The 17,908-nt window shown below is 41.5% G+C and overlaps 1 protein-coding gene across 1 annotated transcript in view; it reads left to right on the top strand.

Moving 5' to 3' along the window:
- Positions 1-14,642, top strand: part of LOC137518634 (cadherin-9-like) — a 232,326-nt gene extending 217,684 nt beyond the window's left edge. Inside the window, exon 12 of the mRNA XM_068236736.1 lies at positions 13,982-14,642. Coding sequence (XP_068092837.1) covers positions 13,982-14,463 — 482 coding nt within the window. The 3' untranslated portion in view covers positions 14,464-14,642. The remainder of the gene's footprint in view (positions 1-13,981) is intronic.
- The last annotated feature ends 3,266 nt before the right edge of the window (positions 14,643-17,908 follow it).

Here is a 17,908-nt window from a genome sequence, read left to right as displayed (position 1 = left end):
TTGCACCAGAGAAAATGTTAAGTTTCATCTGAAAAGTTACCAGCTATTTGCAATATAGGTGAGGTGTAGGCAAGGCTTCTCAGTTTGGGGAAGGAAACATTATCTGATCTAAAAACAGTTTTCAGTGACACCAGACAGTCCCTGAGTATATTCCCCTAAAGGTGGCCATACATAATAGAATCAAATCAATTTTCCCATTTTTTTAAATCAAAACTACCAATTGTATAAGACATTTAAAATATTTTCTTTTTTTGCATTGAGAATTTTTTTTATTTTTTTTCTCCAATAAAAATATGATTGGATGTATTGGAAAAATCAGACAGAAAAATATGAAAACTAATTAACTAATAAAATTGAGTATTTATTAAATTGTTTGTTACATAGTTTTAGAAAAATCAGGATAAATTGGTTCCATTTTTCTGATTATTTGAGCAAGCAGAAACATTGCTCAGATTGTTCTGGTAAATAAAAAATGGTCACCTTGAGAGGTGGGAAAGAATATTTTGGCTTCTTCTCCTGATCATACCAGCCTGCAGGTCTTTTAGTGCTGAAGATATTTTGAGTATTATTCCTAGAAAAGGATAACCCTTTGCAAGTTGTTGGTGTATTTTTTTCTGACAGGTATTGGACTCTTTTACGAATAAATTGGCAGAAAAAACAGTAGTTCATGCACACAAAACAATCCTCTTGAGAATGCTTCCTAAAAAACACAGCTCTTGCAACTCCTCTGTGCCTCCATGTGTAAGATAAATAAGTCACAGTTCCAATAAACAATGAAAAAGCACATGGTCACCAGTAAAATGCACACCTCTGTGTTTAATTTGTTTCAACAAGATTTCAAACAGATGTGACAATAGATTGGCAATACATCACCCTCTCCGGTTACACACAGCATAGAGACTCCTTGGTTGACAATTGATTCGCATTAGATATGCATCTTTTCGGACCATTTGTTGTCTTAGCAGCGAGGGACAGCGAGGGATTGGACTCTTTTACCTTCTTGTTTCCACCATTCATTGGAGTTTGTGTATAATCTGCCCACTGGGTAGAGCATACATTTGAAAATGTTTAAAATGGTGCAGGGTAGTGGCAGTAGAATATTGGTACATTTACTGATATTCTGCTACTTCATTCAAATTGTAAAATATTGGTAATATTTACATATATTGTTGGCTAGTTCATGCCACCCTAAATACACAATTCATGCTATGCCCACAGGAGAGTTTGTCAGGGCTGTCCGCAGTTGCTCAGACCTTGACACAGTGGAGCAAGAGTGTGGGCCAGTTGAGCAGAGACTGAAGGAAAGAGGATATACTCAGGAACAACTGCGGAGAAGCCGCACTTGGAGTATCCAATGTGCTCATGAGGAGTTGTCGTGGAGCTCATGGTGGGTGTCTGGGACTTTGGGAGCCTTGACTTTTGTCACTGAATACAGCCTGAAATTTGGTAGAATAACTAATACAGTTAAGAAGTTCCTTCCAGTGCTGCATTCCGATCCTAAATTCAGGCGAGTCCTTGAGGGGGATGTCATTTTTCTTCCCAAAGGGCCCACACTCTGGGCTCCCTCCTGTTCCCAAGCCTTTTCAGATCTCCCAGTTCTGCGCATACTCCTACGTGGCTCTCCACCATTGCTTCCTACCCCTGTGGCTGTGGTTTCCCCACTTGTCACTATTGTGTCCAACACTGGGAACCTCCATTTTCTCCTACGCTGCCCAAAAATCGTTTCCCATTAAACAATATGTGAACTATGACACCAACAGTAATATATGTGATATGACTTGTTTCAAGCAATGTGTTGGCTGCACTGGTTGAAACTTGCATGCGAGCATTGGTGAACATTATTGTGGGGTGAACTGGAAAACCTTTAAGAAGTCAGCAATTTCAAAACACTTTGAACTTTATCACCAGGGTGACATGACTTCTTTTATATTTCAGGGGGTTGAAAGGGTATCATGCCTAGCCAAAGGAGGTGTCTCCAGAGGCTTCTCCTCTGACGTGAAGCCTTTTGGATCCACCTCATGGGCACTCATACTCCAGCAGGGTTTAATGCTCGTTGGGACCTAAGTTTAGTGTATGAATTTTGGTCAGGTTTGTTTATTTATTTATTTTTTACTTCTCTTCTCAGTAGGCAACTGTGTGTTACATTTTTGTCTATGCATAGACATATTTACATTTTAATGTTGTGCTTGGTTTTAATGTATAAATATGTGTCTATCTCTTTAAATCAGAAGGTTTTATTTTATCTTTAAGATGGGCGGTTTTTCCTTCCCACCTATACAGACTCCACTTTCTTGCAGGTTCATTGCAACTATGATTAAGGGCATATCTTGAGCCCAATACGCATTAGTTGATCCTGTGGATGGAATTTTTTTCCTGTATCTGTCCTTTTGTACCAATAAAATGACCTACCAGTTTTACACTCATCCAGAGTCTGCGGATCTCTCCCTCCTTCCTCCCCTGGTGGTGCTTAACACTTAAACCCCCTGTGGTGCCTAACACCTAACCTGTCCTTGATGGGCAACTAACCTTAACCCCCCCCCCCAGTGGGCAGCTAAGCTTCCACCCCCTTACTGCACCTAAACTTAGCCCCCCTTAAAATGCTCCCTGTTTGGAAGGGGCGCCCGCTATAAATATGGGCACAGGGGCTGCCCACTATGAAAACTGTGGCTACAAATAGAGGATGCAAGTGCCAGCTGTTTGTAGCTGCAATTAAGAATGTCTGCAAAACTATGCACAAAGGTACAGCGCTCTACATCAACATTACAATCTCATAACATGCCACATTATAGTCCTCCTGTGGAATATTGCCCGGCTATATAGACCCCATGATCTGCATAACAGCATATAGTCCAAATAAATCCACTTGAACCTCAACACCAGCTTCATAATCTTCACAAAAGTTGAAAAAAGTCTGAAATACTCTTACCAACAGGTATGGCTGATTTAGTCACAGATCAGCAGATAAGGCTCAAATGAAATGATGCTCCTCGCAGTCAGATCACCTTCTCCCTGGTTGTCACTCACACCCACACCACTAGTGCTCCGTGTATAACTCTCTTAACCCTTTCCACTCAGAGTTCTTTCCTAAAGGGAGTCGTTTCTGCTCTGAGGTTTTTTATACAGAAATGCGCTCTCCCTCTCACTCTCTCTCCCATTTTAACATGGAACGTAACACAGTAACATTGTATATCTTATTTTAAAGAACACATTATAACGTTTAATTTGATATCGTATTTGGACAGTTTGGCATCTTCTCTTGGCTGGTACCAGAAGAGAAAGCCAATGTATGGTAAATTGTAAAACAGTTTCCTGGGTGCAATCCTGGCCTGTGTGAGCAAGTTTCACAATCATAGGTGGTTTTATGCCTGCCACCCGGTGTCTTACTGTCCCTACACACAATGCAATCTTTGGTATTTCGATTGGGCATATTAGCAATAAAATACTGGCTACTATTTACACTCTCCCCCAGTCCATTCCATAGGATGCCGTTGCATTTCTATGCAACTTTGCAGGCAATCTGCAATAAATCTGCAAAGTAATCTGCATGCAATGTGCATGCAATCTGCAGAAAGGAATCTGCAGAAAGGATTCATTAATTAATCAATATAAAAAAAAAATTGCAAACATTTTAAAAGACAGATGCAATGAAATGTTTTTGCATCTGTCACTTCCTGGTGCGCCGGTTTTCGGCTAGGAGTGTACGGAGAGTGTGGGCATGTAGTTTTACATGCCCACTAAGGTAGGGAGAGAGATCGGGCATTGCAGGGGGTCCTGGTGCACCGCAAACCGCCGCTGCACTTAGGTTCCGCATAGTGGGACATACGAGTGCAATGCGGAATTCACAATGTCCCGCTATGTGGGACATACGAGTGCAAAGGGTTAAGTGTCCACACCGCAGTGATATAGGGAACAAAGTGCATGCTCACCGACTAGAATGGCTTATCCACTGCTGACCAGCTGTTATCGGGCCTTAGGCGCAGAGTGTGGAGACGCTGAATGAGAACGGCGACAGTGAGGACGTCCTGTTACTTTTTATATGCACATTGATTTAGCTACATGTGAGTGCAATACTGTGTGTTTTAAATATATTAAAGTGGAATTACGCTATGTTGGCCCTGTCTTTTAAGTTTTAAATGCCAAGTGGTGTATGGGTTTGAATGTAAGCAGGATCACGCTATGTCATTTTTGTTTCTGAGTGACAACCAGGGAGAAGGCGATTTGACCTCTCCTTAAAATGTATCCTATTTAGAAGGGTTCTCGCTATAATACTGGCCACCAGCTATGCAAACTGCATCATGACATCGTGAGAGGCGACCTCCAGAACCATGGCAACCAGATGCTAATCAGCAGAGGAGAGGATATCAGTAAAATTTGGTGCTGGATCCAGGATATATGAGTTCAGTCAGGAAGGTGTCGCAGAGTACTTAGACTGGGCCGCTGAGTGGCCGGGAAGAGTGGTGAGACACACAATGCTGCAGGGAAAGGGGCCCACAGTGGAACTTCATGAGACCCGTGGCGGGTCACAGTTTCTCCGGATGTTCCCTCATAGCCCGAGGCAGTGGCCTTGGTTGCATTGTGGGTAATCCGGCCCTAGTCTTTACCCACAAGGCTGTGCATCCAAGGATGAATTGTAATTAAGCCTAGAACTAATGTTACTGAGTCACTGGCGTATTCAGATGGGGGTTCCGGATCTATGGTACCCCCCCCCCCCCCCCCACCGAGACTCCTGTACCTTTAAAAAAAATCCCTGAAATCGCTGAAGCGGGCAAGCTGGTAAATATACAAAGGCTTGCCTCCTGCAGGGTCTGTGGGAAAAATTCAGCTCTCTCACTATTGTAAAGACTGCATGTAGACAGCTACATAAGGCATTTCATAGGTTGAAAAGTTTTTGACAGTCTCTAAACTCCAGGAGGGCTGCCTGCAGCTTGTGTGAGAGGCTGACCATCCCTTACATCCTCCATACCCCTATGGATGGTATACCTATATCCTTCCCCTATTCCCACAATCCTCCCATGTTGTTAATGTTTTGTTTTTGCTTTGGCAATACTAAATGTATTTGGTCCTGCCAATAAAGCTTTTTTGGATTTGGCTGGCAGGGACAGGAAACACATTACAGACAAGTAGCCTGTGTGATGTGGGACTGCAATACAGAGACACTCTCTGCATTCACCATTGTTTTCCCCCTTCTCCTAGTGCTGGCTGGAAGGGGGGCAATCTCCCCCCAGGCCGCCTTTCATTCAGTGATTTAGGGATGGTCTGGTGTCTGGTGTATTCAGGTTTGTTGTACGGCAATGTAAAATACCAGGCTGGCTGATAAAAGTGCAATTAGAGGGCAGGCAAGCTGGTAAATATCCACAGCATGATGCAGAGCTTGCCTGGAGGGTCCATTGGCAAAAATCTGTCTGGTCTCTCATCATTGTTATAATGACTGCATGTGTGGATAAGGTGTTAAACAAGGTGAAACGTTTTTTTACAGTCCCTAGACTCCAGGAGGGCTGCTTTCTGACTTGTGTGAGAGACCAGCAGGGACATGAGACCTATTACAGGCAAGTGGCCTCTGTGTGATGTGGGACTGCAATACAGATATGCTCTCTGCTCCATCTCAGGCTATTCCCAGTCTCTCTCCACTCCTCCTCTCTCTGGGCTAGTGCACACCAAAATCACAATAGCAATTGCTAGCAATTTGTGAGTGAGATTTTGTGAAGAGATTTTCAGAGCGATTTCTGAATGAATCGCTCAAAAAAATGCTACATGCAGTATACTTGAGATTTTGAAAAAAATCACAACGCTGCTGTGGGAACACCCTCACAGGGTAACATTAGCCAAGTGCTTTTTTGAAATCACTGTCGATTTGAAAAACGCTCAGAAGCCCACTTGGTGTGCACCAGCCTTCTTCATTCACCTTTGTTTCCCTCTTCCCCTAGTGCTGGCTGGCTGTGTCTTCTTGTCATACAGGAAAGCTAAATAAAAGTGCAATCCTGGTCAGGCAAATTATTATTATTTAGTGTTTATATAGCGCCGCCATCTTCCGCAGATGCATAGATCCCTGCATCATATGGCTACCGCTTGCGCTATGTGACACTATGTGGCATATTCCACTGAATTGTCCAAACTAAGTTCAATCTCCCAGTCCTCTCTCGGGGAGTTGTTCCAGCGCTGTCCCCTGTTCAAATTTGCTGCTACCAGAAGCCCTCAGAAACAATTGTGTCCTTGAGTACTTCCAAAGATAGGCAGCTCCGTAATACACCAGCACACTTTTGTGCATGGGCAGTATGGAGCCACCTGTATTCGGAAGCACTCGGGGACATAAGTACTTCTGGACCTTTCAGGAATCCCCCCCTGAAAAATCCTGCGTTTGCCCCTGTGAGTAGGGGCTGGATTTCCTTTGGCTGTAGGACTTCATACCCTCTAAGAACTGAGTTTTCTCTAACAAACCTACCATTAGCTTCACACTGGTGGTGAGTTAATTTCCAAATTGACATCACATGTGGTTACTTTCTGATTTTCATATTACTGATATTTAAGACTCAATGGGCTCATTTCTGGTAGCTATGTGAGGTAAATATTTTTTTGTAGGTAAAATACCTCATGAGGTATTTTCCTCTTCTTTTATTAATTCTGAAAGATTTTTCTCCATATCAAAACATGAGGTAAAACATGAGGCAAAACATGTGGTAAAACATGAGGTAAATGCATAGAGTGAGGTAAAACATGAGGTATTTCAGTGGTAAGCATGCAGCAAATAAGTGATAGACTTTAACTTTCTTCCATAAGTTAGGATAGTCTTTGGGAGATGTTTTTTTTGTTTGTTTGTTTGTTTTTGAGGAGGGAAGGTGTATTTTTCCAACCAGAGGTTGGGTATTGGCAATGTTGAAGAGGCGGGGGGGGGCGCAGCAGATGAAGGATTGTACAGGGTTTGGAGCACTTTTTCTTTTTTAAAACAAAATGGCTGGGGGGGGGGGGTCGTTGTTCAGATCACCTTTACTTATTTCAGCAAAATATGGGGGCCCTGAACACAGAACAAGCTGAAAAGGCTCCATGTTATGTGACAGATATCACAATTCTGTCACAGCACTGCATTTATCATGTTGTAGAGGTAGGTCTAATTATGTGAGGTAAAAGACATGCAAGCACGCACCTTATTTCACTTCAGAATTCAAGTGTGAGGTATTTCACTACTAAATACCACACATTTTTAGTAGAAAATTACCACATGAATTACCTCATGAAATTACATGAGGTAAAACTTTACTTAAACTACCAGAATTCAAAAGTTGATTTCCCTCATGAGGTAAACCCAATTCCATGAGGTAATTATTTACTAAACGCTACCAGATTTGAGCCCAATATCTCAGCACTCATACCTCCTACACACTCCAAATTTTGAACTACCCCTGTGCCACATTTCAGCCCCACAGCCAGGGGTGTAGCTTGAAATCACTGGGCCCCATAGCAAAATTCTGTTCGGGGCTCCCCATCACACCCCCACATTAGGGTAGCCTCGTCTCTCCCCCCTACAAGCGGTATTAGGATGGCCACGTGTTCCTCCCCCTTAAGCATTACTAAGCCTTGTACACAAGTTTGAAACATCTGACGAAGGACATATTTTGCTATTTGGAAACACAATTTTGTTAAAAAAACTGCACACTTTACACACACACAAACACACTGTATATACACACTCATGCACACATGGACACTGCACACTGTACATGCACAGTCAAACACACTGTATTTACACACTCATGCACACACACACACACACACACACACACACACACACACACACACACACACACACACACACACACACACACACACACACACACTGTACATACACACACACACACACACACACACCACACACTATATATACACACACACACACACTCACACCACACACTATATATATATATATATATATATATATATATATATATATATATATATATATATATATATATATATATATATATATATATATATATATATATACACACACACACACGCACCACGCAGTCCTCTCCTCTCTCTCTACATGGGCCCCTTCCTCCTATGCTCTACCTGGTTGGTATAAATGGCTGGAAGGGGGCGGGCCACGCCCAGGAGTGGGCAGAGCCACTCCCAGGAGGGGCGGAGTCAAACATTGTGGAGCAGCAGATCGACAGCCAGCTCTTCCTTGTTCCGGACCTGCCAGCACTAAAAACAGTGTCCCGATCTATCATAGTGCAGAGAGGTGGCACTGGCAGGTGGAAAATAGTGCCATTTCACCTGCCTGCCTCTCTGCAGTGTGCAGGAAAAGGAGCGTTCTGAGGCCATATATACAGCACTATAAAAAAGAAAAACACACAACAGGCAGCATCAGTGGGCCCCCTAGTGGCGTAGGACCTCATATAAATTGCTATGCCTGCTATGGTGATCTCTACGCCACTGCCCACAGCCCCACTGGTTCACAAGATCGCTTCAATATACCCTATATTAGGAGCCAGCAGAACTGGGGGGGTTGCAATTTGACATAGAAGTAGTTCAAAACTTGGAGCGTGAGGTATGAGTGTATATTATTGGGGCTTAAAGAGAATCTGAAGCGAGTGTAAGACTCGCTTCTTCTCTTATATTCAGCAGGGGCATGTGTGCCCCTGCTAAACCGCCGCTATCGCACCGCACAACGGGGGTCCCATACCCCCCAAATCCCCTCCGTCCTCGCCGGGAATCTCTTCCGCATTGAGGCATGGCTAACGGCTATAGCCCTGCCTCACGCGTGTCTGTCAGCACGTATCTCCGCCTCTCCCCCGCCCCTCTCAGTCTTCCTTCACTGAGAAGGGCGGGGGAGAGGCGGCGATGCGCCGCTGATAGATGCGCTGTGAGGCAGGGCTGCAGCCGTTAGCCCTGCCTCTAGGAGCAGCAAAATCTACGACCAATTTGACCGTTGATTTTGCAGGGGGGGAATTGGGGGGTAAGGGACCCCCGTTGTGCAGCGGGATAGCGGCGGTTTAGCAGGGGCACACATGCCCCTGCTGAATATAAGAGAAGAAGCAAGTTTTTTACTCGCTTCAGTGTCTCTTTAAGTATCAGTACCATAATATAATACTGTAGTAAATAGGATCAGACACAGCATCAGCCATAGCACTGGCATAGCAGCCTAGTGGAGAAAAAAACAGCAGGCAGAAATAGCAGAAAATAACACAGTGCTGTGTTTGCCACAATCTGTTTCTTTGAAAATTGTGGCAAAATTTTGCCATGATTGCATTTGCAAATCTCGTTCAGGGAAAAAGAATTGCTCCCTAAACGAGAATTGCAAATGAAATTATGGCAAAATAGTGATTTTACAGCAATATTTAGTGAGAAACAGAACCCTAAGCCATATGGATAAACTCGGGTATCTAAATAAGAAAAAAAGGGTTGTGTCTTCAACTAAGGGCATTAAAAAAAAAACACAACTCTGCACGCCAGTAGTAAACATGATTCCCCTCATGCTGAATGAGGTGCTTTTTCTATACCACACCGACAGGGTAAGAGGATTTTTTCCTCTCTTTTGCTTTTCTCTTTTCTCATCAACTTGACTGCAGAGATCCAAGTCTCTCAGTCTTTTTTTTTCAGACTCCAAGAACAAACTAACATATTAATGGACCTATATCTTGAAAAAATGTGAAAAACCTGTGCACACATACTTAGAAGATGCACATTTCTCCCAGATTAAAATGAACTATATATTCCATTTTTTTCCCATGTTCCTGCCACTTACAGGAGGTAGGAACAATCTGAAAATCTGACATATTTTTGAACTAGCCCATGTCTTCATGGGTGACCCTCAGTTATTTCTGTATTTACAAAAACACTTACTGAACAGCAATTGCTGAGTCCAACTAAAAATAGTGGGCAAATGAGTAATGAATCTTTATACAGATCCTTACCAGGGATTGGTTTTGTAAGGAATAAAAAAGATACTGAGAATCCCCCATGAGGAGATAGACTGAATTGCAGTTATTTAGTCCAACCACAAAGTAGTGTGCAAATGAGTAGGGAGGCTGGCTGGCATCTTGGTACAATATAGATTCTTTCAAGGAACTTCTTCAATAAAGAAAAAAAGCAAATATTGAGAGTCCCCCATTTTGAGATGAACTATTTAAAACCTGTCAGATCTGTCAGATTTTTACTGCTTACAATGAGTGACAGCAACATTGAGAGAGGAATTTATAGTGCACTTTAATCAGGGGAACCTCTAACACTATGCATACATTTTAAATGATTCAGGGTTTTTTGAAATGGTGGTCATCATTTAACAAATTGTATTTTTATGAAATCTAGAACATAAATAATTTCTAATACACATTTATTGCTTTATTATCGTAAGAGAACAGAGGCGCCAGCAGGATAAAAAGTAATAAAAGTTTTAAAATTTGCTCGGAGGCAGTGGTGGACTTACCTCCGGAAAGCAGACTCAAAATACTGTCTGAATTGAACAAATAAATTTATTATTGGTACCCCAAAAGATGCAACGCGTTTCGCAGGCACAGCCCGCTTCATCAGGCAATAAGATAGGGGACAAACAATAGTTCGTCAGTAGCACGAATAGCGCCTTTGTCACAGATTCCTGCTCGCTATTATAATTCCAGCATGTGACTCATCCAAACTTGGTTTCCACATTACATATTAAGCATACAAGCTAAATAAATAAATAGAGAATATGTAAATTTGCCACTCTCCTTTACCAGTTGTGACACAGTCTGTTATTTCATACTCCGTTCTGACTATTGCTCCTTGATTTGCATATAGATTCCGCAAAAGGCAAATGAGATGGCCTGGTATCCTCATTTCCATGATAATCTGCCACAGTCTTTTATAAGCTACATAGTCAAAAAAGCAAAAGTAGGAGAACAGGGGCACCAAAAAGGATAAAAGGAAGCTAAATGAGCTTAAAAACCAAATTCTTGGTAAATAGAGGAGGTAGTGGTGGACTTACCTCCTCCAAGTAGACACACAACGACTGTAGTAAAGACAGTCAATATATTTTATTTATGAACTCCCCCCAAAAAATTAAATAAAATATATTGACTGTGTCTACTTGGAGGAGGTAAGTCCACCACTACCTCCTCTATTTACCAAGAATTTGGTTTTTAAGCTCATTTAGTTTCCTTTTATCATTTTGGCGCCTCTGTTCTCCTGCATAATATTGAGTCCACCCTGGGTGGAGGGTTGAACCCCCTTTTTCTCATCTACAGAGAGCGACTTCTTATTCCTGAGTGGGGTCAGGAAAATCTTCCCACCTGCCTTTACAGTGGTTGCCTAATGGTAACCCTGGTTGGTGAGTATTAATATTTACTCTATCTAGTAACCATTTACCACCAGTACATATTACACTATTGGGGCTCTTGGTGTTCCTTGTTTTAAAAAAAGCAAAAGTAGACATTCTTCTGAATTGTCCTTGTGAGGCCTGCTGGATGCTCGGCATTATTTCAGTTCCGATGCCTAATCTCCTCCGCAGTCTTCACCTTGTGTGGCGCGTCCCCTGTCAGCTGAGGGATGACAAATGCATCATCCCAACAACCAGTAACACCCAGGTCTTGATATGCGCAAGGTATTGGAACTGAAAGGAGCAAGACAAAGGTACCAACAAAACCACACTAGACAGGAACAAATGGCAAGTCAGGCAGTCCAGGTCAGCAACGGGTAATCAAAACAACACAGTACCAAATCACAGAGACAAAGACAATCCAATAACAATCCAGGGGTCATACATGGAAGATCAACGATAACGGTACCAAGGGATAAGACAGTCTCAGGTCAAGAACGGTTCCAAGGTTGGACCAGGGGGCAATCCAATAACAGGGTCAAACAAGAAACAAGGTCCTACACAGAAATCCACAAGAATACTGATTGCACGGAGAGGAGTATCACAAGGCACCAAACTCTATCATGGTCGATGAACAGACAAGGCCACACAATCAAAACTACAATTCCCACAATTCCCAGCAGCATACAAGAGAGTGCCCAATAGGTCACTCTGCCCCTTTAATTCAAGCACTGCCTAGATTGGCTTGTGCCGATCCCGCAAGGCATAAGAGTGGTGGGTAGCCACGTGCCGGCCTAACAAGGCTGCCAGTGCGCCCATGTCCGCGCACAGCTACAGGGATGCCGCTGGAAGAGAGAGGCAGTGTATTTAGACTCCAGGAAGCATGCGAGCTGCCGCTAGAGCCTGCCTGATGGCCGTGACAGACCTTGCTTTATCTATTATCCATCATGTGTTGGCAATATGGTCTCTCATGTTCTACATTATCTAAGATTAACTACTAAGCCTTTTGGGCGTAGCTGCTACATCCAAAACGCTGCCCCTGCTGCTACTTTCTGCCACAGCTGATCGCGCATGCTCCCACTGCCGCCAGTTAGCCCGGAGATCAATGAATGGGAACACAATTCCCATTCATTGATCCAAGTCCCCATTAGAACGATCGCTGGCTTCTATGAGAAGCCACAATTGTTCTAAGTTACACATCCCCTCTTCACTTCCTCTAAGCACACATGGTACGCTTACAGGATGCCTAAAAAAAAAAGTCACTGATGCCATCTTGTGGCCAAATAGTAAAATTACACCTACATACATTTTTTTTAATAAACATAATCACACTTATATTTATAATTAACTAATAACTTCCCACACTCTCCTAAAAACAACCCAATAAAACTTTTAATATTTTTTTTAATTACAATTTAAAAAAAACATAAATAGTTACCCTAGGGTCTTTTTTTAAATATGCATTTCAAGAGGGTCTATTACTATTTTTTTTTTTAATAATGAGCTTGAAAATAGTGATGGACACAAAACTGAAAAACATGCACATTTATTTCCAAATAAAATATAGGTGCCATACATTGAGATAGGGAAAAAATTTAAATGGTGTAATAACCGGGACAAATGGACAAATACAAAATGTGGGTTTTAATTATGGTAGCATATATTTTTTTAAAACTGTAATAGCCGAAATCTGAGAAATATTACATTTTTCCATTTTTGTTCTTAATATTCCCATTATAATGCATTTAGTATAAAATAATTCTTAGCAAAATGTACCACCCAAAGAAAGCCTAAATGGTGGCAGAAAAAAACTAGATATAGATCATTTAATTGTGATAAGTAGTTATTTGCAAATTAATGGGAGGTGAAAGTTGCTCGGATGCATAAGGTGAAAAAACACTGAAGGCCGAAATGGTTAATATTGCAACTTGTATATAGTGCAGACCTTTTTTCACAACACTTTATACAGATTAGTGATCCATTCAAACCAATGAGTTACAATCTCATATCTCTTCCAAACACAAGTGTATATTGTTTGAGGACTCTGGTTATGCAGCCATTAACAGTATAATTTTTGGCTGTATGGAGCCTGAAGCACCTAGAGGTCTACAGAAGCACATAGAGATTCCATGAAAACTGTGTCCAGGTGGGGATTTTAAACCCAGGACTGTAGAGCTTTAAATCAAAAATGATTATTACTAAGCATGAGGGGAAAGTTTTTTAACACTGTGATTTGTTTTTTGTTTTGTTTTTTTCCCAGGAGGTAGAAGTTGGGACCAATAAGTTATGAAATCATTCATATACATGCTAGTTAAATGAGTTAGCTAGCTACTAGAGGCTTTGATTTGTTAATTACAATGTCTTCATTCTGGGTGTAGCTACGTAATATATTAAGAGATGTATTTGATCATCACCATCAGTGTATTGATCAAGTTGATTTCATTTTCTATTATAGTTTTGACCTTTTAGGTCAGTGGATATTTCAAACTAGTAAAACGTCCCACACATTACTTGGTGTTATAATTGCTTTCAATCCATAAAACATGTTCAAAACACTTTTTTTAGTTGCATAATCAAAAATATATAAAATAACTTTCAGGAATTTGAAATGTCAATACGTATCTATTTTTTAGTTGTTGACTGTATGTATAAGTATGATTAAGTATTTTCTTTTCTACACTACATTTCCAGCATTAGTCATCCTCTTTGCAGCGTTAAAAAGGCAAAGAAAGAAAGAACCATTAAAAATATCAAAAGATGATGTGCGAGATAATGTTGTGACATACAACGATGAAGGAGGAGGTGAAGAAGATACTCAAGCTTTTGATATTGGTGCATTAAGAAATCCTGAAGCTAGAGAAGAAAATAAAATTAGAAGAGATATAATCCCTGACACGATATTCCACATCCAAAGAGCAGTTCCTTTGTGGGAAAATGTTGATGTACAAGATTTTATTCAAAGGAGACTAAAACAAAATGACACAGATGCAGCTGCACCTCCATATGACTCTCTTGCAACGTATGCCTACGAAGGCAATGATTCTATAGCAGAGTCGCTGAGTTCCTTGGAGTCTCCTGCAACTGATGAGAATCATGACTATCAGTTTCTAAATGAATGGGGGCCGAGATTCAAAAAACTGGCAGATTTATACGGTGGTGATGAAAGTGATTGATAAGCTTTGTGCAGTTATCTTTCTAGTAATAATAAAATAGATCACTGTAAAGATGCTGCACTCTATAGAATGAAATACTGTTCATATGTTATATAACTATTTTCCTACTAATGACAGTAATTCCCTTACAAACAAGCATACTGTTGTAAGAAAATACTAAACACTTTTCTGTGCCTTTAACAACCTATTATTTTTTTGTTTTGTTGTTTTTCTATTTATTTATTTATTTATTTATGTATGTGTTTTCCTCATTATTGAATAAATCATGTATTAAACAAGCATTCACGATTAAAAAAAAAAAAAAAAAGAAACAAAAAAACAACCAAAACAGAGATACCAATAGTTTAATTCTAATAATATATTTATTATGGTATTTATTTGATGACGATGTGCATTTTTTGTTCATTCTATTTTTATACATATAAAATTATATTTTTGTACTTTCAAAAATAAAATATGTTCCTGGTAAAAGTGTTGGCCTGTTTGATGAATCAATAAAAAGTAAATAATAATTTTACAAGAAGTCAAAATAATGTGCAAACAAAACCATTGGTTATTTATGATGTTTGCTACCATTTTATTGGACAAATTAAAGAGCTCCCGTCACACAACTATGAAACAGAAATTAAGCAGATGGTCAGAAATCACAATCCAAGGGTAGATTCAGTGAAAAATGTTTTGTTAAAATGATCAGTAATTGTAGGGTTGGAGGGTGCTTAACCTCCTGGGGACCACCTAATGCCAATGGGCGCGATCAAGGTGGCAGCCTCAGGACCACCTAACGGCAATTGGCGTCAAGTCCTGGGGCAGGGATTTGCAGGAGACCGCGCACGCAGATGCGCGTGCATCTATGCATGAATGACAGAGCTCCGCTAGGAGACTGGAGACTGTTAGAAGGCAAAACCGCCGTCTTTTATAGCCGTATAGCACTGTGATCTATGACAGTGCTTTACTGGGGACAGCCGTGTGCCATGGCTGTCCCCCTGGGAGACATGACAGTGATCAGCTGTCATAGGCTGAAGCCTATGACAGCCGATCATGCTGATTGACTGGCGGGGGGAGGGAGGGGGGAATAAAAAAATTATTAAAAAGCAGGAAAATTTATTAAAGGGAATGACCACGAGCAGTAATTAAAATCAAAACTTTCACTTACCTGAGGCTTCCTCCAGCCTACTGTAGGCTGCGAGGTCCTCTGCCGTCCTCCTGATTCTTCCGCAGGTCCCGCTGATGGCTGCGCTGCCAGCGACACCCTCGCCGGGTGTTGGACGACATTTCCTAGTTTTGAATCCTTGGCGCCCTCACGTCATCGTGCCGGCCGCTCAGCGTCATCACGGCGGCCGGCGTGACATTACTGTGCTTGCCGGCCGCCGTTATGACGGTGAGCGGCCGGGGCAATGACGCAAAGAGGGTGCCAAGGATTCAAAACTAGGAAGTGTAGCCCGACACATGGCCCGGGTGTCGCCGGCAAAGGAGCCGCCAGCGGGACCCGCGGAAGAGTCAGGAGGATGACGGGGGACCTGGCAGCCTACGGTGGGCTGGAGGAAGCCCCAGGTAAGTGAAAGTTTTGATTTTAATTACTGCTTGGGGTCCCTTTAATAAATAAATAAGTAAATAAAAAAAATTAAATAAAAAATAAACATTGAGGGATCGATCAGACCCCACCAACAGAGAGCTCTGTTGGTGGGGAGAAAAAGGGGGGGGATCACTTGTGTGCTGATTTTTGCAGCCTTGCAGCATGGCCTTAAAGCTGCAGTGCAATGGCCTGGTCTTTGGGGCGGGGGGGGGGGGGGGGGTAAAGCCTGTCGTCCGGAAGTGGTTAAAGGATAAATGAGGTGACATGATGAGATAGACATGTCTATTTACAGTGCCAGGCATACACATACCTATAGTGTGTTCCTATTTTCTTTTTCTTCCTGAAAGAGTTATACATCAGGTATGCAAGGTGACAGTTTCTGTCCAGTTCAGGACTGGGTCAGACTATAGCATATCTTTCATTGGTAAGGAATTACAACCAACAATTGCCAAAACAATTTCCTGGCAGTAAATGGCTTCTGAGAGCAGAAACAAGATAAAAAGGTTCACAAGTTAATAGTTTTGAGCTTGGCATACTTCAATTAACATGTAAGTGAGCAGAGGCAATGAAACAGTAAAAGCTATTTTTAAACAAAAAAATAAATGTAAATATAAAATAAAACTGTGGGATATCTTAATACTTTTGGAGAAGTAGGATAGGTACAATTGTTTAACTCACCAGTACATTTTCATTTCATGTTTCCTTTAAGTCAAAGTAGATGTGAAATTTAAAGTTTTTTTCCCTGATTTTGCACAGCAGTTAGCAGCAAATTCAGACAGTTACTGGTGACTTACTATGAGGATAGCCTCACACAGGGAATTTAGACAAATCTCATGGGTAATGTGGTGGTGATCCAAGTGATTTATAAGCAAGATGCAGTGCTACAGCGCTGTCTACAGCTTGGTGCATTACTTCAGCATAGTGCATTGTTCTCTTGAGTTTGTTTGTTTTTAAGTGAAAAAAAAAAAAAGTATATACATTATATATCCTCCCTCCTAGAACCAGATCACCCGTAAGACAATTCTAGACAGTTGCCTAGGAACTGAAGAGAGTCTAGGGGCCTGGTGAATGCTATCCCCCACCAAATTTTATTAAAAAACGGCCAGCTGATCATCGGGGGTAGACAAAAACTGCTATCTTGCTTAGGGCCCTAATTAATCTTAATACTTTTCTACCCCCTCCTCCCAGGACTCTTTAACCCCTTGTTCCATATGCTGGCTGGCGTGGCCAAGATGGTTGAGCCAGAAAAGATGAGAGAGTGGAAGATGAAGGTGATTGGTGTGTGGATGGAGGGTAAACCAGTAAACGGGAGAGTTAATCAATGTGATAATTTATCTATGAACGACCACTCATCATGAGAGTGGAGGAGAAATCTTTGTCTAAGTAACTCTTGCACCTGTATTGAAAGCACCACCCACTTTTTCAAAAGAAAAGCCAAGCTTATTTTAACCATATCAGCCTTCAAGGTTCATAACATGGAGGATAGGTGCAGAAAATCCTCCTTCTCTTGCAAAGCCCCCATCCATGTCAAGGACAAGGGTTCATCTTAACAAAACATATTTATTGTGGTTTTTAATAAAAAATATATTTTACAATTTAAACTCTTATGTGATGCATCACAGGGCCTGATTCATCAAGCAGCGCTGCTAAAGCAGCGCAGTTTGATGAGCCTTAGTGCACCCTATGCACACTCGCTGACATGTAAGGAGTGTGTCTTCCTTAGTTACGTGCATTGCTTCCTTAGAAATGCGTGTAACATTAACTGTAAGGGTCCCTGCTTCTGTGTAGTATCGCTACCACAATACTTCACACGAGGCCATTACTGTATTAATTTGCATTGCTGAGCAAAGCTTAGCAATGTAAATTAAGATA

Source organism: Hyperolius riggenbachi, chromosome 5 (genome assembly GCF_040937935.1).
Source record: "Hyperolius riggenbachi isolate aHypRig1 chromosome 5, aHypRig1.pri, whole genome shotgun sequence".
Taxonomy (NCBI): domain Eukaryota; kingdom Metazoa; phylum Chordata; class Amphibia; order Anura; family Hyperoliidae; genus Hyperolius; species Hyperolius riggenbachi.
This window is presented reverse-complemented; position numbering and strand designations above follow the sequence as displayed.